This window comes from Salarias fasciatus, chromosome 15 (assembly GCF_902148845.1).
Source record: "Salarias fasciatus chromosome 15, fSalaFa1.1, whole genome shotgun sequence".
Lineage (NCBI taxonomy): Eukaryota > Metazoa > Chordata > Actinopteri > Blenniiformes > Blenniidae > Salarias > Salarias fasciatus.
In genome coordinates, this window is record NC_043759.1 from 22,092,772 (window position 1) to 22,113,022 (window position 20,251).

The following is a 20,251-nucleotide window of genomic DNA, read 5'->3' on the forward strand; positions in this document are numbered from 1 at the left end:
TTATTCATGTTCTAATTTGGAACAAATGACACCGGAGATGAGAACGCCACTCAACAAGTCAGTCAGCTCACTTTAAACACATCAAGTTACTGGAAATCCGTCCGTCAGAGCGCGATCCCATCTCCATCTAACGCCTGGTAATAAATACTCTGACAAACAGTGTCTGTTCATTCTGACATCAAGAAATACTTTTTTTTTTTTTAATGTTAGTGTTTTATGGTATGAACACATCGAAGGGAAGACTTCTCATATTCTAAGAAATAAAAAAATTAACATGCACTGCGTGAACACACCTGCTGAATCCATAACAAGAGCAAATATTAAAAGAGGCGATTCATTTTTTTTATTTTGTACAATTATTGCAATAAAAAAAATCGGAAAATTTTAGGCTTTCTTTCTTCTTAATCTTTCTGTATGGATTCAGAAAATGTCTTCAGCAGTCGTCAACTGCTTCGTAGCCAGGGTTCAACAGCCAAATAAGAAGAAATAGAGAGAGAGAAAAAAAAAACCAGAATAGAGGACTCGCAGGCAGACGCTACAGCCGCAAGAGAAACCACTTAGCCTCCTTCCACACACGCAAACACACAACTCGCACAGTCACAGACGGGCGAAGGTAAAGCTGTAGCCCTCCCGACCTGAGAAAATGATTGTCAAGCATGCACACAGCATACGAATTTTTAGTTTGAGAACGTAGGAAAAACGATGGATTCAGAATGGCTGTGATAATTTATCAGAGGTTACAGAGAGGAGGAAGAACAGCAATCTAGTTAGAAAAGAATTAAAAAAAAAAAAAAAATGAAAGAAAGTGAAGTTTATTACTAAAAGCAAACCCTGTTTTAAGGTCCGGTTGTTTCGTGTGCTTTTAAAACTGAATGGTTGATCACATGGCCACGCTAGAATACAAAATCAAAAAGTAAAATCGACAGTAACAATGAAGTAGTGCTATGGTTTTATACATAATATACACGAGTTAACAGTGATCTCTAGACTTTATTATCCATAGACTTGTCTTACGAGCAAAAAAGGCGCTAGGTCACAGTGGGTTTCACTTAGTTAACTTTGAGGCTCTGTTTACACGACAACATTTTCCAGAGTTTTGTTTCAGCCTGGGCGTCTGTTCACACGACAACGGTGATGAAAACGCAACGTTTTCATGTTGTTTCCAAACCCTGCGATGCAAGCTTTGCTGAAACGAAAACACGGAAACACAGGCCGTCGTGTAAAGGAGGCCTTAGAACGCTAATGCTAGCTAGTACTCACTGACCACTGGGGGGGGGGAAGGGAGGAGGAGGGACGCGTGACGGGGGCTAGGGTCTCTATAGAAGGTACTATCAAAAAAACTTCATCTGAAGATACCGCTTCACACTCCAGCAGGCTGACTGCCCTCGCCGCCTCGTCCGGCCTGTGCTTTAGAACCACGTGGCGACGCTAGCTTATTGTAAGCACTGAAAAAGGACTGGAAGCGGGGTGTGTGTGTGTCTGTCCGGGATGTGTGTGTCCAAAAGCCTCCAAATCATCAGAAAGTAGTGGCGAATGAGTGAAACTAGCTGCCGGTCGTCAACTTGAGCTCAGAGAGAGAATACACTGTGAGTGTAACAGCGAAGGTGTCCGTTCTGTAGACGGGGAATCTGGCCGCCGTAGGCAGCACGGAGCACGGCATGCTGGGCCGTGCAGGTAGTGAGGTGGCGTTTTCAGGTGAGTGTAGGTACTGTGGATCCCCATCTCTCTCTCTCTCTCTCTCTCTCCTCGATCTCTCGCAGGTTTGGAGCTACAGCGGCCCTTTGAACTGGTTCCCAGAGAGGTGCTGTCTGATGGACAGCTTTGATCCGGCGGCGTCGCCCAGCTTCCTCCACACCACCTGCAAACACGAGGCAGAGAGACGGGCTGAGAGGAGGAAGAGGAGCGGCGAGGCGTACGGGCGAGAGACAGAGACAGACAGAGAGAGAGGGAGAGGGAGAGAGAGAGAGAGAGCGAGAGAGAGAGGGAGGCTCGGCAGGAATCGCACTTTCTTCTTCAAGACGGGGAAAACTTCAAATGCTCACAGTTTGACTTTGAGCTGCAAAGATAACACACACACACACACACACACACACACACACACACACACACACACACACACACACACACACACACACACACACACACACACACACACACACACACGGTACAGTAGAGCTACCTCTGTCCTCCATCTGAAGCTGGGATCTTTCTGAGAGAGTGTGTGAGAGGGGCCCCCCCGGGGGGGCTCGGTGACATTACAGAGGTACCATTGTGGCGCTCCCCAGATTCCCGGCCTGTCACATACCTCCGCAGGGCCCGGATAGCCCCGCTCCCGTCCCCGCTCTAATCAGCGGGCCTTTTTATCCCGGACCGGGCCTTTTCAGCACCAACAAAAAGGGATGGAGGGACATGGGGGGGTGGGAGAGAGGAATAATGGAGGGGGGAGGTGGGGGGAGTGCTCTTTTCCCTGCCGCTCCAGTTTAATTGCTTTGACAGCTCAACTACGAGCCTCCACTCAGGGCTTCCAGTTAAGAGTTGGCTTTGGAGCTGGGATGGGGGGGGGGGGTTTGCAGATAAAGGGATGGATAGAGCGAGCGAAGGAATGCGAGAGGGAGCGCCGTGCCCGGGACTCTGCCGCGAGTGTCATTCCAAACCAAATGAGTCTAAATGAGTTCCTCATTAGCAAAAGCAGCTCAAAACCTGACCTGGTTTGCACCCGGTGGATAGAGCCGGAGACAGACAGCCTGAACAAACCACAGAGCCGGAGCAGCTCATTTGTCACGCTGACAAAATGAATGTGGAGCCAGAAAAAAAAAAACGCTCCATCAAGGATGCATCCTCATCTCAACTTTATTTCACTTCAGAGCTGGAAGTCGGGATCTTGCCTGCATGAGTGTTTCTACATCGTGGGCGACGTTACGCGGTTTAATACTGCAGAGGAAAAACACTCACGTTGCACATCTCTCGCACGATGGCCTTCTCCTTCTCGCTCAGATCGTCCTCGTAGTCTTCGGGAACCTGCTTGTCCAGGTTCTCGTGAACCTCCAGCACCTGGTGGCACAGTCGAGAGCGCGACATGCTTCAGCAGGACTTCTTACAGAACTACTTTGCTTCATTTGACAACAAAATTTAAAATAAAACAGCATTGAAATCTGAGGTTAAAGGTTACAGAGTGAGGGAATTTACAGAGATATCTCCAAAATCTGATGACAGGCTTTCAGTTTTTCCACAGATTTGCTGCAATGCAGCCTTCAGTGAGGAATCTCTCTCTCTTCTTATCTCTTATATTTCCATAACAGCACTCCAGCTTTTACTTTATATTCAGTTGAAAATCTCTGGAAGATTCATGTGAATTCTCTTTTAGGAACCTCTGCAGAAGCGGGCGGCATCTTTCCGTTCTTTCTGTCAGTGTAAATGTATTAAAAATGAACTTTTCCTCTAAGAAATGGTCTCCACCACAATGTCTGAATTTCTTCACAATATATGGAGTGGACTCCAGCATTTAATGTCTTCTGTTGAGATAATGTGACTGTCGTACAGTGGGTGGCCGTTCAGAGGCGGCCAAGTTATTTTTCCCAAAATTAGCAGCACTATTGAACGCCGAGGCTTCGGTTTACTGAGGTTTTGCTCAATAACAATTATCTCTTGATAAAAAAAAAGCATATTTTTGTACACGATCTAAATGAATACCTGTTACTCTGCATCAATTTTTATCAGTATTTGTCTGGAAATCATGATTTGTAAACTCTGAGTTCAGGAAATAAGTGAGAAAAAAATGAACTTTTGCCATTACCCCCACTGTGAAACACTACTTTCGTGAGGTAACGATTGTTCGCTCTGTTAGCTAAGGTGCTGAATACATCCAGTAATGTAACAATGACCAACCATGTGAGAAATGTAACTGTTTTTACATGGAATAAGGCCAATAGTAACATCTCAGTGATTCTCAGGCCTTATGATGCCCACTGTTAAAGAGTTTTGATAAATCCAGCATTGAGGTCTTCAACTGGGAAACCTTTGAAGGTCCGGTCAGCCTGTGTGAGATCTAGAAGCTACCTTCATGGCGTGCACCACGGCCTCGGGCTTCTGGACGCAGGACAGGTACCCGGTGGCGGGAGAGGACTCGCTGGTGGGCAGGCGACCCGTCCCCTGAGAGGAGGAAGAGGAGAGGATGAGAAACCAGGTCGTGGCGATGTGTGGGATCAGAGGCGACCTGGTCAAAGGTTAAAATCCAGGTCTGAACTAACAGCATCTGGAGAAGCGGCCGACATGTCGGATCTGCTGTTTTCTCCCCCGCAGCCACGTGAGCGCCGCCTCGGACAAAGAGCGGGTGTCCTGCTGCGCTTTAACGACACGGGCTTCTCGTACCGCGGCACTGAAAATGCCACGGCCATCATCCCGGCTCAGATCACCTCCGCTACCTGCACGGCGTGATTTAACCTGGTATGATGGGAGCATCCAGCCAGGAAGAGGACCGGGGAGGGTGAGGTGGGGGGGCTCGGCTTGACTCATCACACCCCCTGGTTAGTTCCAGACAGTGGCTCTCTGTTTGAGGGACACAGGGATCTCTGGGACACACAATGGCGCCATTCACGCTAACCTGGCATCGGCGCCCGGCATTAGCCACAGCTCCGTTAGCGCCGCTTTAATTCTCCGCTCGCCAGCGATGCGCTCGTCGGCTCCCTCCAACGCCCGCTGGCCCCATTTAGATCCCAGAACGAGCCAGAATAACCCGACAGCTCGCAGATAAAATGATAATCCCACAGCAAGACACCAGGGGCGATTTGTGGAAAGCACTGGACGGCCAATCCACATGGCATGAGCCACAGGAAACACCGATTTATGATTTATATCGACAACCCTGACACCTGCTCGCCTGAAAATGCCCAAAAAACCCAGAACCCAAAACATTTACTTCACTGTCAAATAGCAAAAGGTCAGTGGAAGAGAGGAAAAAACAGAAACTTCATGATGTTTTTTTCTATTTTTTGAGAATCAGTTGAGAAGAGCAATTTATTCACGAGCCTCAGCATCATGAATATAACGAAAAGGTTAATGTGAATTTTTTTCACAATAAAGTTTCCATTGTTTTCCACTCTGACGTCGCTTGAATTAATTACCTATTGCTAATTTTTTTTTTTTTTGTTAAAATATATGTTGTTTTCATCAAGGGACTTTATGAAAAGTAATAAAAGGAATCAAAGCAAACTCTTGAAGGGGTTTAAGGTGGGATTGCGGCGGCTCTACTGCAGGAAATTGAATGTAACATTCATAAACTGTGTTTTCATTGTGTATAATCACTCAAGATTAAGAATCATTTTTGAAACAAAGCCTTCCTCTGTGGAGTTTGCATGTTCTCCCTGTGCATGTAAAGGCTTTCAAGTTTCCTTCCACATTCCAAAAAACATGCGATTCAGGACATTCGTAAAAAGAATAAAACAAAGAGAAATTTGCTTTAACAAGTATTTGCTTTTACTTCAAGGGTTTTTTAAGTTATTGTGCAAATACTGTATTGCAAATACACATGACCTGGTTTTCTTTTTAATGTCTGTACTTCAAGGTTTACAGGTTTCCATTGGAATCAGCTAAATCTCTCCACTGCAGCATTTCATGAGGTACCAAAAAGTTCAAACTGGAAGTTTACTGTTCCAGATACTAAAATATAACATGGAAAACCGCAAGAGGAGTCGTTTTAAAATAGAAATGCAATTAATCCACTGAAATCTCTCTACTAGGTCCACAATATTCACCTCGCTGAATGAAATGAAAGCACAGGTCCCGCTCAGTCGAGTGTGTTTGTTCTCGTTTCAGGTCACACTAACAAATGTAGCGGTGAAATTTTCCATGCAGCTCCTCCACTCTGGACTTTGAAGTCAACTACAAGAGCGACTATGTAAATGTGCGCCACCCCTCCCTCTTCTTTATGCTCTCTTCGGGGTTCCAGCTATTATTTGAAAAGTGTAAACACACCCTGCCTCGCGCCGAGGCTAGGCTTTCCTGTTGGTTCTGTGCCGGAGCGATGCGGTGAAGAAAGGGATTTGGACAAGCGCGGAGACGCCGGCGGCCCCGGGCAGTGTTTACTCTTCATGTATACGTGCATTAAGGCGGAGGCTTCTCTGCATAAACAGGCGCGATTTGGCCCTCGCAGGAGGAATCGAGGAGGGGAACAAACACTGTCAGGAGCCGCGGTCTGGAGGAAACCAGAGCAGACTGCTACGTGTTAGTGAGGATCACACACACACACTGGCTTCCCTTCCATTTGCATCTTCCCCTTTTTTCTTCTCGCCCCTCGTCGTGACAATCTCACGCACCGCTCACTGACCTGAAACCGTGTCTGACTGAGACAAAGGACTAAATATAAAGGATGAGCTGATGGGGCTGGGAGGGGGACGTGCAAACCGACAGCGCAGGCCGCTCATGTCCTACAATTGTCATGCCGTCTCCGAAGCCCGGGATCGCGCCCGTCTTCTCTCTTCTCTGCCACATGGATGAACTCAAGCCCAAATTTGAGGTCAGTCGACTCGCCACCGCCGAGCCCAACATGAGAGCGCCTGCTGTGGCTGTCACGATAGCCTCCACTAAAACAAAGGCATCAAACCCAAGATAAGTGCGCCGCAGTTTCCACGAGTGAGGCCCAGATTGACGAAAACATCAATGTCATGGTCAGATAACTTCATGTGCTGCCAGCTGTTTTGACAAAATTGAGATTTAACTAAAAAACACAAAAGAATAACAAGCGTAGTGCAAATATTACGGCAAAAATAAGATTATAGATGTTTAGACATCAAGATTTGCTGAGCTGTCCTCGAAATCAACCTTTTCTGAGACCTTCGATTGAAGTGATCATGATGTGTTGGAGCGAAACTGTGACACAGAGCATTTTAAATGTCATTAATGGTGTGCCACAGGGGTCAGTCATGGGACCCACTTTGTTTGCTATTTATATGAACAATGTGGGCTATCATACAAAAGCATTAGTGTCCCATCGAGTTAATAGGAGAGAAAAGGGAAATAGAAAGGATTTCCACAACCACAACATCTACAAGAGACAGACTGTTCACACAGTGATTGTCGGGGTAAAAAAAAATGTCGACTAATTATTCTCCTTAAAGTCATATAATCAGTGCTGATAACAAACACGTACCACAAACACATCTGCATTTGCATTCAGCTCTTGAATCAGTACTAAACATCCGCTCAAATAATGTTGCAACTGAATTCCAGAGGGACTGTTGTTGTTCTCAAACCAGACAGAGCGACTGCAAATGAACACTGAGGCAACAACGCCTGCAAACATACAGCCTTCACTCATAGTGCCATCTATTACAGCCCAGACTTGGCTGATGAGAGTGTTTTCTGCTTCTTCTAGAGAGGATTGACACAACCATTACATAGAAAATCCTATCCTGCATGATGTTTTGTGCCGTTTCTTCATACAGCAGCCATCAGAAACTCACAAAGTAGTGAAGAGGCCTCCATCAAAGACACCCGACAGCCATTGTGAAGGGTTACCATGTTCTACATGTGCGTCTGCTTTCTCTCGTTTCCTCCACCAGTCCAAAAACACGCCTTTAAGGTTAATTCACCCCTCTAGGTTTACTATAGGTGTGAATGCGAGTGTGTGTTTAGTGTCTGCCTTTGTTTTCGTCCTGTGATGGACTGGTGACCATCTGGGATCAGCTGCAGACCCCCATTAACCCTGAGCAGGATAACGCGGTCTGAGAGACGGACGGATGGATTAACTTGTCACGAACGGCAGAGGCAACAAGCGCGCATTTATGACTTCTGTTCTGTTTTTGCAGCGACTGCGTTTCTCTCTCCGCACGCTGAATTTCAATGTCACAGACACACCAGATGCCAGAGTCTCTGAGGAGGGGGAATTCACACCTCGACCTTCCTTCGCGTCCAGCCGCCCGGGGCAAATTAAACGCGGGACGACCGTAAAGACGATTTGCAGTTTATCTTCCCCCCCCCCCTCCTTCAGGATGGAAACCTCTTGTGGGTGTCAAAGGTCAGGGGCAATACTTGATCGCCCAGAAGGAGGCGAGCGTGACCTGCGGGCCTGGCACGGAGACGCAGCGGGGCCCACCGCACACGCAGCCTGTGATTAAAACATAATATTGATTTCTTATACGCTGGGGGAGATTTAGTCCTCTGGGTGGTGTCGCAGCCCGACTCTGACCTTCCTTAAGCAGTCAAAAAACAATTACGGAGCCTCTCCTCTTCAGACACCGGCAGGGTCAGAGGTGGAGGTGGATTGCAGAGGATTATTACTTTCATAGTGGGATTCGGCTCGAGCAGGAAGGAGAGGAGAGAAGTGAACCTCCTCTCCTTCCTTTCTTGCGCCCTATTCCCTTCTCATCCTCTCGTTTTCTTCGTCTCCCTGCCATGTGCAGGAGAGAATGAGGCTGCCTGTAGAGGTATAATTGGAGAGTTGCAAGTAAAGTGAATTAGAGCTGAGCTGATTTCACTGCGTGGGCCCCGGAGTCGTCCTCCTCCCTACAATTAGACACCCGTCTGCAATTACAGCCCGTTTCTAAATGTAACCGCGTTTGTGTCAGCAGCGTCACACTGTTGAGCGACGCCTATTGTCTGAGAGGTTAGGAGTGAGTGTGTGTGTGAGTGTGTGTGTGTGTGTGTCAGTCTCCTGGGTACTGACCATGTGCATGGCTTCCTGGCGCTGCGGCAGGGAGGACAGCTGCGACTCTGAGTGGTACAGAGTCATTCCCTTCCTCAGGGCACGAAGGTCACCGGGGTTACACTGCTGGGCACAAACGGCACAAAACAAACAAACAAACACGAAAAGAACAAACAAACAAAAGAAAAACAAAGGAGATATAAGACTTGGATGTCACAAAAATGAAACCAAAATGTAAAAGAACTGCTTATTTATGCGAGGATTATTCAAAATCAAGACAAAAGACAAACTCAGTCATACAGGAAGAAAGCCACGTGTTAGTTCAGTATTTCATTCATGTTCAGTACATCTTGTTTTTACCTCTTGAGTATCTGTTAAAACTTGGACACATCCTGCAATTTTATATTTTGGATGTAAATGACTAATCTAAAGAAGCACTCACAACATGAACATTACAAAAAAAGAGTCCCGATTCAATAAATATTAAAATTTTGTTTTTATTGAATGTTACAACTGGGCCTTTTTTCTTCATATTTGAAGTATTAACACTATGCTTGTGCACGCCGTCCAGTCTGACAGGCTTATAGAACTTCAAAAACCGACTTTTCCTCTCTGCATCAGTGAACTGCAGGTTTGTCTTATATCTTCAAAAGGCTGCATTTAAAAGCCAATTGCGTTACTGCATCAGGGCCCATTTCAAAGGCTTCTTCGAAAGGCCGATCCAGCGCTGCTTTTCAGAGGTTCACCTTGTAACAGAGTTGAAGCCCAGATAACGGAATAGCTGAATAAATCAACCATTAGCTTTCTCTGTGATGCGGCCAAGTGCTGGAGACGTGCACGACAAGTCGGACACATGAAGAACTGTTCGACCGCATGCTAGTTACCCGCTCCTGGGCTAATATGATATCATCTACCACGAGATACTGTAATTCTATCCAGATGAAGTTAATGCAGCTCGTCGTGATGTTCTTCTACTAAACTTTGGTCTCGTGAATGGAACATATTGAACCTAAATACACAATATTCCCTTCAGAAAGTGTTTCATACTTGAGCAATATTCAAAAAAATATATAAAATCTGATCAAAATCATCTAAATAAGCACTATGTTTTGGGGGGGGGGGGGGGCAGTTTTAAAATGTTGTGACGATGAATTGTGAGGAGTTTTGATTGTTTTCTGAGCTTTTTCAGAAAATTAACAAGTCATACTGAGAAAATAGTCACCAGGAACAAATCTGAGTTACCTTGTGACAAAACTTGAGTGCAGTAATGGAGGACAGAACGTGAAATACTTGGCTCAGTATTTCTAATCTCTTCTTTTTCAAATGGCATTTTCTTAAGAATGATACTCCCGGATTAGAAAACATCTCATGGTTTTGCAAAAATGTTCAGCCTTAAATCAAATATTTATAAGTATTAAAGCATTTAAAGCAATATTAGGTCTGGTGACAGTAAATATTATGTGTAATCAAATGAAAAACATCTGAATAGTTACTAAATATAGAAATGCATGCTTTCGTAAAACAACAGAAAATAAAATTAAATGAGCAAATGACAAAAAAAGAAACGACCATAAAATCTTTTTGCATCAGAGCAATCATGCAATCTGTGATCGATACACCAGGCCGCTCTCTCTGTTCCAACATAGGGTTCATTGAGGTCTTTGCCCCCGCCCCCCCACTACGGGGCACCTGCCCTCTCTCCGTCACTCTGACGCCAACGCCCTCTGCAGTAAATGTCCCTTCGCTCGCAGAGCTGAGGCTGCATCGCGCCGCTCTCTCCTCCAAGACGGCCGTCCTGAGATTTGTCCTCATTAGCGGCCAAAGACCACCGGTTCCTGGGGGGCAGGAACCAGCCGAGTCCCTCGCCGCGGCGCGGGGGAGCGCGGCAACGCCGCCGCTCCGTATGACATTTCTCATGTCACGCACCCGCGTTCCCTGTTGTGCGGGGCGCGGCGTGTAAACGCACGTGATGCCTGGGAGCGCTGGAGCTATAAATAACCCAATGAGCTGTGGGTGTGCGTCTGCGGGTGCGTGGACATTGTGCTGCGCTGTCTGTCGGCGCATTATCTCTCTTGTTGCTGCACACTCAGGTGCACGCTCACTCAGAGCCGCAATCAGCATTCCCTTTGTCCTCCCTGTCCTCACACACCTCCTCCCTCCTCCGGCTCCACGTCCCTCTAACCTTTCCGGATTCCTCCCTCGGCACTTCTTGATCTGTCCTTTGGGTTTCCACGCTCATCCCCTCAATTCCTTAACTCCGCTAACATCGCCGTCATTTCTCCAAGCTTTGTTTGCAGAGACTATAAATGTCAAGAAGAGGAGAAATACAACCTCATAATCAGCTGGATGTGATTCGGTTTAATGTTCCAACATGTTCCAAAACTCAGGACAGTTTTTGAAAGAAACATCTCCAACTTTGGTTCCCCCCTCTGACTTGGCCTTGACCGCTGAGACCAGCAGAGCTATTTGTTTGCCAGACAGCCAAGGACAGGTGGCCCTCCGCGGCCTCCTTGGCTAAAACTCAGCGTGCTCCGGCGATCCATCCATCACAATGTTCTCGATGCTGACGGGAAGAAGCTGTGGACGTCACGCCTCGCTTCCTGTTTGAGTTATGAGGACCAGAGGTGACGGTGCCTTGACAAAAAGGGCAAAAAGGATAGCCGCGTTCTCCTTGAGAGCCATAATTCAAGACAATACGAAACGGAAACAGGTCCATCTAACAAACCCGGGCTCGGTCTGGCCTCACATTTTTTGCTCATCATGCTTAAAAGTTCTTTGTTTAGCTGACATTTAGTGTCATGCATTCAAAAAAACTGAACTGAAACAAAGAGCAAGACGTCAGGAAACAAGTTCTGGGTTGATAAGGCTGAAAAAAAACCTAAATGACCCATTTGTTGTTTTAATCTTGTGGCAACTGATAACTCACAGGTCTGACGGTTCATTTCAGCTGTTTCTGGAGTCGTACAATTCTGTGTTCAGGTTCATTCCTGACTGGAATTTACTCATTTAGAAGTCACCTTCCACAAAATGTCAGATTGTAGGACGAAGTTTATCACGATACTGCAAAGTCAACAACAGAGCAGACGAGCCCATTAGAGCTGTTCCTGCACAGGCTTTTACTGAGTATGAATGAAAAATGAATGACTTCATACACACAGGGAACTCTGTAACATTTATATGAACCTTGAAAACCTTGAAATGTACAAACCTTGCATTTTTAGTAAGAACAACAAAACCTCAAGTTCATCCTGAGAATACTGTCCAACAATAGATTTTTTAAATTATAATTTCCACCAATAGCTAGGAATTCAGAGGTCTGAGGTGACTGGGAAACAACAGCGGACGGACTCCCTCGATGCTGGAATTCAAAGTTTCAATTTGGACGGAAATAAGACGCTAACTTTTGAACTGAATGACAAGCTGATTAAAATCCAGCAGTTTAGAGAAATAAGAAGACCTAATAAGTTTAGTGGTGATCTTCTGGAGGGTGGGGTTTAGCCAAAGGTGAATTATCCGTTACACAAACCGCGGCCCAATCCGTCTTCCTTTAGTCGATGTGACGCCTCAGCCCATAAATCAGTCCCACAGGAACTCTGTCAATGAATACACCGCAGTCCATTACTCCCTGCAGTCATTCTCACCCACTGGACCCGACTGCAGTCCCCTCTCACAGCCGTCATTTAGACCGCGGTTAATGGATGAAACGTCAAACAAATCACCGCGCGTTCGGCGTCGCACTGACTCCTCGGTGATGAAGTGGAAGTGTACGTGGAGAGGAAGCGTGGGAGCCGCGCACTCTGGCGAGTTCAGGGGAATAAGGACACGTGAAAAGCCGAGTGGGAGAAAGTCAAAGGGCCAAACTGCGTGTGTTTGTGTGCACGTGGACGAGCACGTTTCAAAGTGTGTGACCGTGCACACTCGCACACGCCTGTTTTTCCTATTGTGTTTACACCTGCGCTGCATACGCCCCTGTTAAAATCCACCGTGGGAGCCGGCTGTTACCACCTTCTCTGCTCCCTTCAGAACAGTAAAATTCCTCGAAACCGAGCTGTTCTGAAGGGTCTGCATTCCCGCAATAAGAGGCTATTGTTTCCTTCAGCTTCACACGGGTTTCACTGGGCCGGTTTCATAACACCGGACGTTAAGCAACACGTCCAGCGAGGCAGCTTACCCACGGCTGCTACTCCACCTGCAAGACACGGTTCAGGGCTCACTCTTCAAGTGCAGCAACCTCACTATTGAAGTCAGATTTATTCTATATTATGTCCTGACTTCAGGCATTTCTTCATTCTTCAGTTGTCAGCCATGCATAACGGATGCCTGCTTGTACCTGCATGGACTCACATCCCCCCCGTTCCTTCAATTATTCAGCCCACCAGACGTCTCGACGAGGCAGGACAGGATTATGTCATTTATGCACCAAAGAGCAACGCAGCGTTCATTCACCTGAGGTACCGGAGAGCGTGCGAGTGCAGCTTCAAGGGCGGTTAGAGGCTTTCCTGCCAAGAAAGGCCACAGACAAGCAGGCCCACCTGTGATCGTTCATTAGCGGAGCATGCTAGCAGCACCATGAAAGGAGCCCGGACACAGGAGCAGCACCTCAAACGCTGCATCGCAGCCCAATTACTGGAGTTTCTAGAGGCTGATTCAGTTCTGCGGTAACGTATGAGACTGTACATCGGCGAGTTTACATGAAGCTGCAGTGGAAAGCGAGCTAGCTTAACTAGCAACTTTACGTGAAACAGGAGGATGAAGCCCCGTTTACAGTAAGAACTTCTTTTTTGTTTCCATTTTAGAAAAGTTTTGTTTATAAGGCAATGTTTTTTAAAAAAAAGTAACGTAGTTGTGTTTTTGCGCGTTTTACACATGGTGCTTCGACTGTGTCCTCGCTCTGCAGGGAGAAGTAAGCCACAAGCTGCAGGTCGTGAAAAGTCCCGTCACCGGACAGATAGAAGAGTGAAAAGAGGCTGGACCGGCCGGCCAGCGGGACAGAAACACGTCATGAAGTTACCTTTCTTGTCTGTATTTGTGATAAGCTATACCGGCTATGGGCCTAGGGAGAGAAGAACATAAATGTGGAATATTTCAACATGTCATCCTCCCTCGGTCGGGGTCTGCGCCCCACATGAAATAAAGACTTAACAGCAGTGAATGATCAAGAGTTTAAGTTCCTGTCCAACAAAAACATGCATGTTGAGAAAAGAGAGAGGTGGAAGAAAGAAAAAAAAAAGCCTCACTGTGAACGTGTACTGTTCACGGACTCTCAGGAGTGCGCTCATATTATCCGTCCTGCCTGCTGTGAAACAATGCGTAGCACCTAATCGTAGCGCTTAGGAGCTAATTATGAGGATCACTTCGGTTTCATATCAGTGATTCCAGCCTACACTCTGCCTACGTATGAATCTCCCGGGAGATAATTGGGGGAAGAGAAATGACTTAAAAAAAAAAGAAAGAATAAAGGCTTCAGATAAAAAAAAAAAACTGTGAAATTCAACCTCGACTGTCTGCAGCCTGACTTGCATTCAAATGAACTATAATCATGAAACCTGGTGGAGAGATATAAAGAGAGCTATTTATACTCTTAATTAATCACCAGTTGGTGTGTGTCAGCTTTGTCCTCCATTTGTGGCTATGTGTGTGTGTGTGCACACACACACCTCTGCAGAGTGACATGTGACCTCCCGGTGAACCCTGCCCACCCCCGAACCCCCCTCCACCTCCACCTCCACCTCCTCTCACTCTCCATCCAGAAGATTTGGGAGAAGTCAGAGCAAGGTCAGCTTTGGGAGAAATCCTTTTCTCTGTCACTGTCACTTAATGCCTCTTTCCCCCCCTTTTTTTTTTCTTAACTCCTCTCATCTCTCCTTCGCTCCCACAGCTCGCCTCGGGGGCGAACATCCCCGCTCGCTACTGAAGCCTACTGACTCCCCATGAATTAAACATGGATAAACATATTTTCTGACTAACAGGCGGCGTGTCGTGAGGGGGCGGCTTCACACGGGCATCAGACAACCACTTTATGTCGCCGCAGCTGCCTGGCGACAGGTTCAAATGAGTTGGGGAAAAAGTCACAAAAGAGGAGTTTAGCGGGGGCTAGAAAAGTTCAGAAGCGGGCCTGAAAGTGACAGCACGGGAGGGGAGGGGGGTGTCCACGTGGCGCCTCACCTGCGAGAGCAGCTTGTTGTTGTCGTCCTCCAGTATCCGCACTTTCGTCTCCAGCTGCCTGATGTAGTTGGAGGAGGAATCTGGAGGAGAGACGGGAGAAGAAAAGAGAGGAGGAGAGGCGATTAGCATTTCAAAGACCTCAAGCGGAAAACAGGCAGGCAGGAGCGCCGAGGCAGAAGGACCACATGAAGCTCCAAAGGTTGCCGTGTACTTTTGAGAGAGCCGGAGACTGCATCCTGAAGGAGCCCTCCGCAGATCAGGACTCTCACGTCACAGCACTACCGCTCAAATGTCATCTTTCTCCAGGATGCTTCCTCGACTGGAAAACAAAACTGCTTTTCAATCCTTCAACAAAACTCAAAAATCTGATGCAGTTTTTTTTTTTAATGCAAATTTAAAGTGTTAAACAAGCTGTAGGGATCAATTATTGTAATTATCAATCTATTAATGAATAGTTTTGATCACGAAAGCTAAAGCGGAATCATGTGTACATCATCTTATGAGTGTACAGCATGTCAAATCCAAAGTCTTCAAATTAAAAAAAAAAAAAAAAAACAAAATTCTGTGACCTGGTATTTGCCACTTTAAACCCTAAACGGTCTTTTAGGAGAAATAAAAAACAATCCTCTGCTGATCTATTCGCCATGTGTCGTCCAAAGTCCTCATGCAAAGTAGACCACTTGCAGTCTGGTGTCAAAGGTCAAGCACTGAGCATTCCCGCTCAGATTAGCACTGTTTCAAACTTTTTTTTTCCCTCTCCCTCTTTCACAGCCTCGTGTGTAGCGCAGGCTCGTGTTTTCTCTTGTGCCACTTACTCCGTGTGAAGCAGCCTTAATTGTCATATTTGAGATGTGTCAGGGAACCGTCTCTGTGCTCTCCACATCTGACAAACAGTGTAACCGGGGCCTAATTACCCCGCGGAGACTCGCACAAGAGCTGTTGACGCCGACAAAGGAGAAAATCCGCGCAAACATGAATCAACTCCGCAGAGTTCAAACCAGGGACAGGAGCTGCAGAGGAGTGGAGGTGCAGTTTGACTCGGGAGGTGGCGCCGGGCCCGTTATCTGAAACGGCATGTTTAATTTACAGCCAGATCAAAGCCCGGAGTTGCGCGCAGGAGCCGCACTTTGGCAGCTAGTCGGGGGCCCGCCACTGCACACACACAGCTTGATTTTATTTTGTTTTCTAAGTGGAGCTACAGAGAGAGACGGAAGAGCGGAGACAGCGATACAACAAAGCCAGCGGGGAGGCCGCTGATGAAGATGATGGACCGAGAAAGATGCACGTGAGCCGCCGCCGCTGTGGGCTAGCGCGGCTTGTTGCGTCAGCGAGGTAACGCTGATCTTTGTCTACTTGTGTATAATTAACTCGAACAAGTCCGACCACCCTGTATCAGTTATATAACAGAGAGCGCTCTGCAACCATGCGGCACCACAACACGAAAACACACTCACAACACGCTGACTTTGCTGCTGGGATGTGTTTGTGCTTCACATCAGTTCAAAGAAGTGTAAACAATTAAGGTCATGTGTTGCAGAAGGAGAGGAAATAGCGTCCAGTATTTTCCTGTTTTTAGGAGGGTCGCTGCAGACGGCGGGGCCGGCGAGCCGACGGCTGAACAGCTACATGAGGAGGCTACAGTGGCCAGAGCTGGTAATCCTCTCTTCCTGCCTTGTGACCCTCTAATCTGTATTCATCTGCTGGCCTGACCTGCAGCCAGATCTCAAGCCGATTAGGCTGAAGGTTCCTCAGCCTTTAGTCATCACCAGCACACTCAAACAACAAAGGAAACACGGCCCGGAAGAAGTGGAGGACGGAAAATTAATGTTCATTGCCCCACCCCCACCTCAATATTTAGATTGCTTTCTGAGATGAAGATTTTTGCCAACGGTGATCCAATAAGCTCCGATTTTTATCTCCTTTAAACCCATTAAATAAAAATTAAGATATGCCATCTAAGCTAAACACTGATGTACTTCGCTATTTGACGGGCTTAAGATGAGGAACTGCAGAGCCACGAGCAGCCTCTTCACGCACCTCGGTGCCAGCGCTCCCTTTTACTCTTCCTCCTATATAATATAAGCCTTTGATGAGTAATAAGAGGGCTAAATCTCACAGCGCGTCAATTTAGCATCAGGCGTGACATGCTAAAGTGGGCCTGCATAAATATGTGCAGATCCTCTGTCGGAACAGACACACACACACACACACACAGCCAAAGGGATCTGCTTGGAGAATCCAGTCGTCACCCTCTCTTTAGCACATGGCTCCGGAGAGTCATCCTGGTGGGAGACGGGGGTCAGGCAATTAAACTGTTCCCGAGCATCCCCCCCTCCCCCGCCACTCCTCCATCCTTTATCCCCCTCCAGCTTCTCATGCTCCTGTCTTCAGCACTCCTCCCATGGAGCTGGAGGAAAAAAAAAAAAAAAAATAAGATAAAAGAAAAAAAAAAAAAAAACTGCAGATCACGCAGAGATCGCACACGGCCCAGCCAAAAATAATTGCCCTGCAAAAAAACTGGGTTTGCATCTTCTCTCCCTCTCTGAACAACGAGCGCCACGAAAGCAGGAGTCTGCTATTACTTATGCATAACCTGAGTGCAATTTTTAGGAGCTAATAAAGTGAGGGCAACACGCTGGGAAGGAGTGGGAAAGTCAAAATATTTCCAACTAAGCAATAAACGATACAAAATGAGAGGGAGAGAGGGGGGGATCTTGACTTTACGTCGTACAAGCGAGCTATTTTTACCTCTGTGCGAGTGTGGGTTACACAATGAATTGAGCTGATGTGTGTGAATGTGTGTTTGCGCAGGACAAAAGGTGACGCAGACAGCGGCGCGAGTCCATCCCCCTCGCAGCACGTCACTTCACATCGTGTCAGTGCCACTGTGACCCACTTCCAGCGGCCACTCCCTCCTTAACTCCACTCACTGGCCGAGACCCCCCCCCCCCCCACCTTTTTTTCCCCCCCTGTTTTACTACGTCCTTTTACTTTAACTGCTCCATCTATTGTTGCTCCTTTTCTTCCCTCCAAAACAAAAAAAAAAAAAACAAAAACGAGTGCAAGATTTTAGGGGACCGGCCTTTCGGGTAACGCTAGCTGCATTGTAATGAGAAAATAAAAACAGACAAAAGTTATTCTGAATGGAAACTCGGCTCCTAAAACTTGGGTGATCCCTGAAAAAAAAAAAAAAAAAACAAGAAAAAGGTCCTGACCTCCTCTGGCTTCTCCCTTTGTTTTCTGCTGGGACCAAGCACCATCTGCCCATAACAGCGCATCGTGCTTCTTCTGCACCACAGAGCAGTCGGCCAAGTTTTTCCCCAGATGGTTTTAGTGCTCCTTGGAATGGAGCACAGCTCCACACCCAAACAAGTGCAGAAAAAAATGCAGGAGAAGAACTCGGCCTGCAGCGCGTCGAGACCACGATACGCGTTCGCAGCTGCTGCGCCGTTCCACAGCGTATCACATGAGTCATTAAAGCGTGGGAATTAAAAATGCACTTTGGTCCTTTGTGAAACAAAAAGCCTGGAAAAGTATTTCTAATCCAGCATTGTTTACATCCGCTACCTTTCACCGGCCAGCACGTCTTTATGCATCGCTGAGGCCGACTGTTGATTGAGGGATTACGGTAAAATTAGTAACAGAAAAGGAATCACATATTCCCGCTCGCTTGATTAATGCCGTCATGTAATCCCTTAGTCCATTCATATAAAGACCATTTACAAGCCGTTTCAAATATTGAATTCTGACTGAAGCCAGAATTGTGTTATTCCTTCTACAACACTATTTATATTTTCTGATTCTTTTCAGCTCTTGATGATTATAAATAACTGACTGTGGGTATTCTGTTTGAACCAAAAAGTATGTCTTTGGAACATTTATTTCTTTAGAAACACTGGTTAAATAGTATGATAATGCGTTTCTTATTCAACCTACTTCTACCTAATGCATCAACCCACCAACCGGCCAAGCAGCCAGTCCAGAGCTCGGTGATAAATCTGGACGGCCCACTTTCATTTTAGTCACTACAGTAACAAATTGGGAGTCTATTTCAGTCCGCGCTGAATTACCTCATAACAAAATGATGGATCTTCCAGATAAATCTCGCAGAGTTGAATCATTGTGGTTGATTACGTAATTCAAGCAATAAGTCTTTAACGGGGCTGGATCGGTGCAGAAATAACTGTTTGGAAAAAAGAGAAACCCTTGGCAGAGTTAGATTTGTGGTGAATTAGCAAGGATATGGGAAAAAAAAGCACAGCTACAGTGCTCAAATGTAGAATAATACAAAGGAATACTCAGATCTGTAGTTCGTTTTTCAATTATTCTAATTTTTTTCTCTCTCTTGATCACACCCACATCCTCAAATCCCAGCATGGGACTTTGGGTGGGGCTGACATTAATAAAGGTCAAGGCTGACTTATTTGTTTAAAGAATATAAAACATTCAACACCCCCGAAGCATTTGGACTCAGGCATGCTGGGGAAATGGTGTACGAAAACTGAAGACATGTAGGTTCAAACCGCGCCTTTCTGCAGATACTGACTGGGAACAATACAAAGGAAACCTCCGCGCTGTTGACTCCAAGGTCTCCGCTACATCAAAGCAGCTTTGGTAAAATAGTATGGTTAAAAAGGACCAGCTTTGGAATCCCCTCATGTTTTCAAGTGAGATCCCAAGGCTGTTTAGAAGCCTGCAGTGCATTGAAATCACTGGGCTTTTATTATTCCTGGCTCGGCTCTGGCTTTCATCTCCCATTCACAGCTGTATCTCAGTGTTTTAGCGCAGAGACACGGATATCCTTCCAGCCGAGCGTGCATGTGTCTATGTGCGTGCACGTGGAGCGCGAATGAGCGCTTACGCACGGCGTTGGGGAGATGCTGAGTGCATGTGGGTTTGCATGGGCGTCTGAGCTGACAGTGTGAGTTTGCGTGGGAGGTCGGGAGAGAATGAGCGAAAGGGTTTGTGCGAGAAACGAGGATTTTTTTTTTTTTCCCTCCCTTTCTTCTTTTCCAATCCCATCTGTGAACACACTGTATGTGTGCGAGTTTGTGTGTGTTCAAGGCGGGAGGTTTGGGTCAATTACCTCAAGATGTTGAAGAAAGAGCAGAAACAGCACAGACCGTCTCTCCTTTCTTCGAGCCAACACCCAAAATGCAGCCAGTTCCATGAAACCGGACCTCATGGTTACAAAAACATCCAAATCACTGCGCCGAAACATCTCCATCATGCAGCAAAAACTCAGTGTGGAACAAACCATGTGCAAGCTGGTATGGAGAGCCTGAATGACGCCCATCTGAAGGAATGAAAAGGAGGAGGGGGGGGGGGCTCAAACACACACAGTGGTTGCACAGAGGCAGTAAGACGGGCAGAAAAAAGTGAGTCGAAGTCAGTTTTTCTGACCAATAAACAAGTAATCTACATTTATTTGAACCCATTCAGCATGTC

General features: G+C 46.6%; 1 protein-coding gene across 4 annotated transcripts in view; it reads right to left on the reverse strand.

Annotated features, from left to right (window-relative positions):
* ccdc85cb (coiled-coil domain containing 85C, b) overlaps positions 1–20,251 on the reverse strand; it is a 44,921-nt gene continuing 24,670 nt past the window's right edge. Inside the window, exons 2-7 of one of the 4 annotated variants that reach the window (XM_030109640.1) lie at positions 14,804–14,883; positions 13,650–13,691; positions 8,660–8,761; positions 4,057–4,149; positions 2,953–3,051; positions 1–1,858 (exon numbers count right to left, since the gene is read on the reverse strand). In XM_030109640.1, coding sequence (XP_029965500.1) covers positions 1,769–1,858; positions 2,953–3,051; positions 4,057–4,149; positions 8,660–8,761; positions 13,650–13,691; positions 14,804–14,883 — 506 coding nt within the window. In that variant the 3' untranslated portion in view covers positions 1–1,768. Of the gene's footprint in view, positions 1,859–2,952; positions 3,052–4,056; positions 4,150–8,659; positions 8,765–13,649; positions 13,692–14,803; positions 14,884–20,251 lie in introns of all 4 variants that reach the window. The other 3 variants (XM_030109639.1, XM_030109642.1, XM_030109641.1) reach the window with 3 other exon arrangements.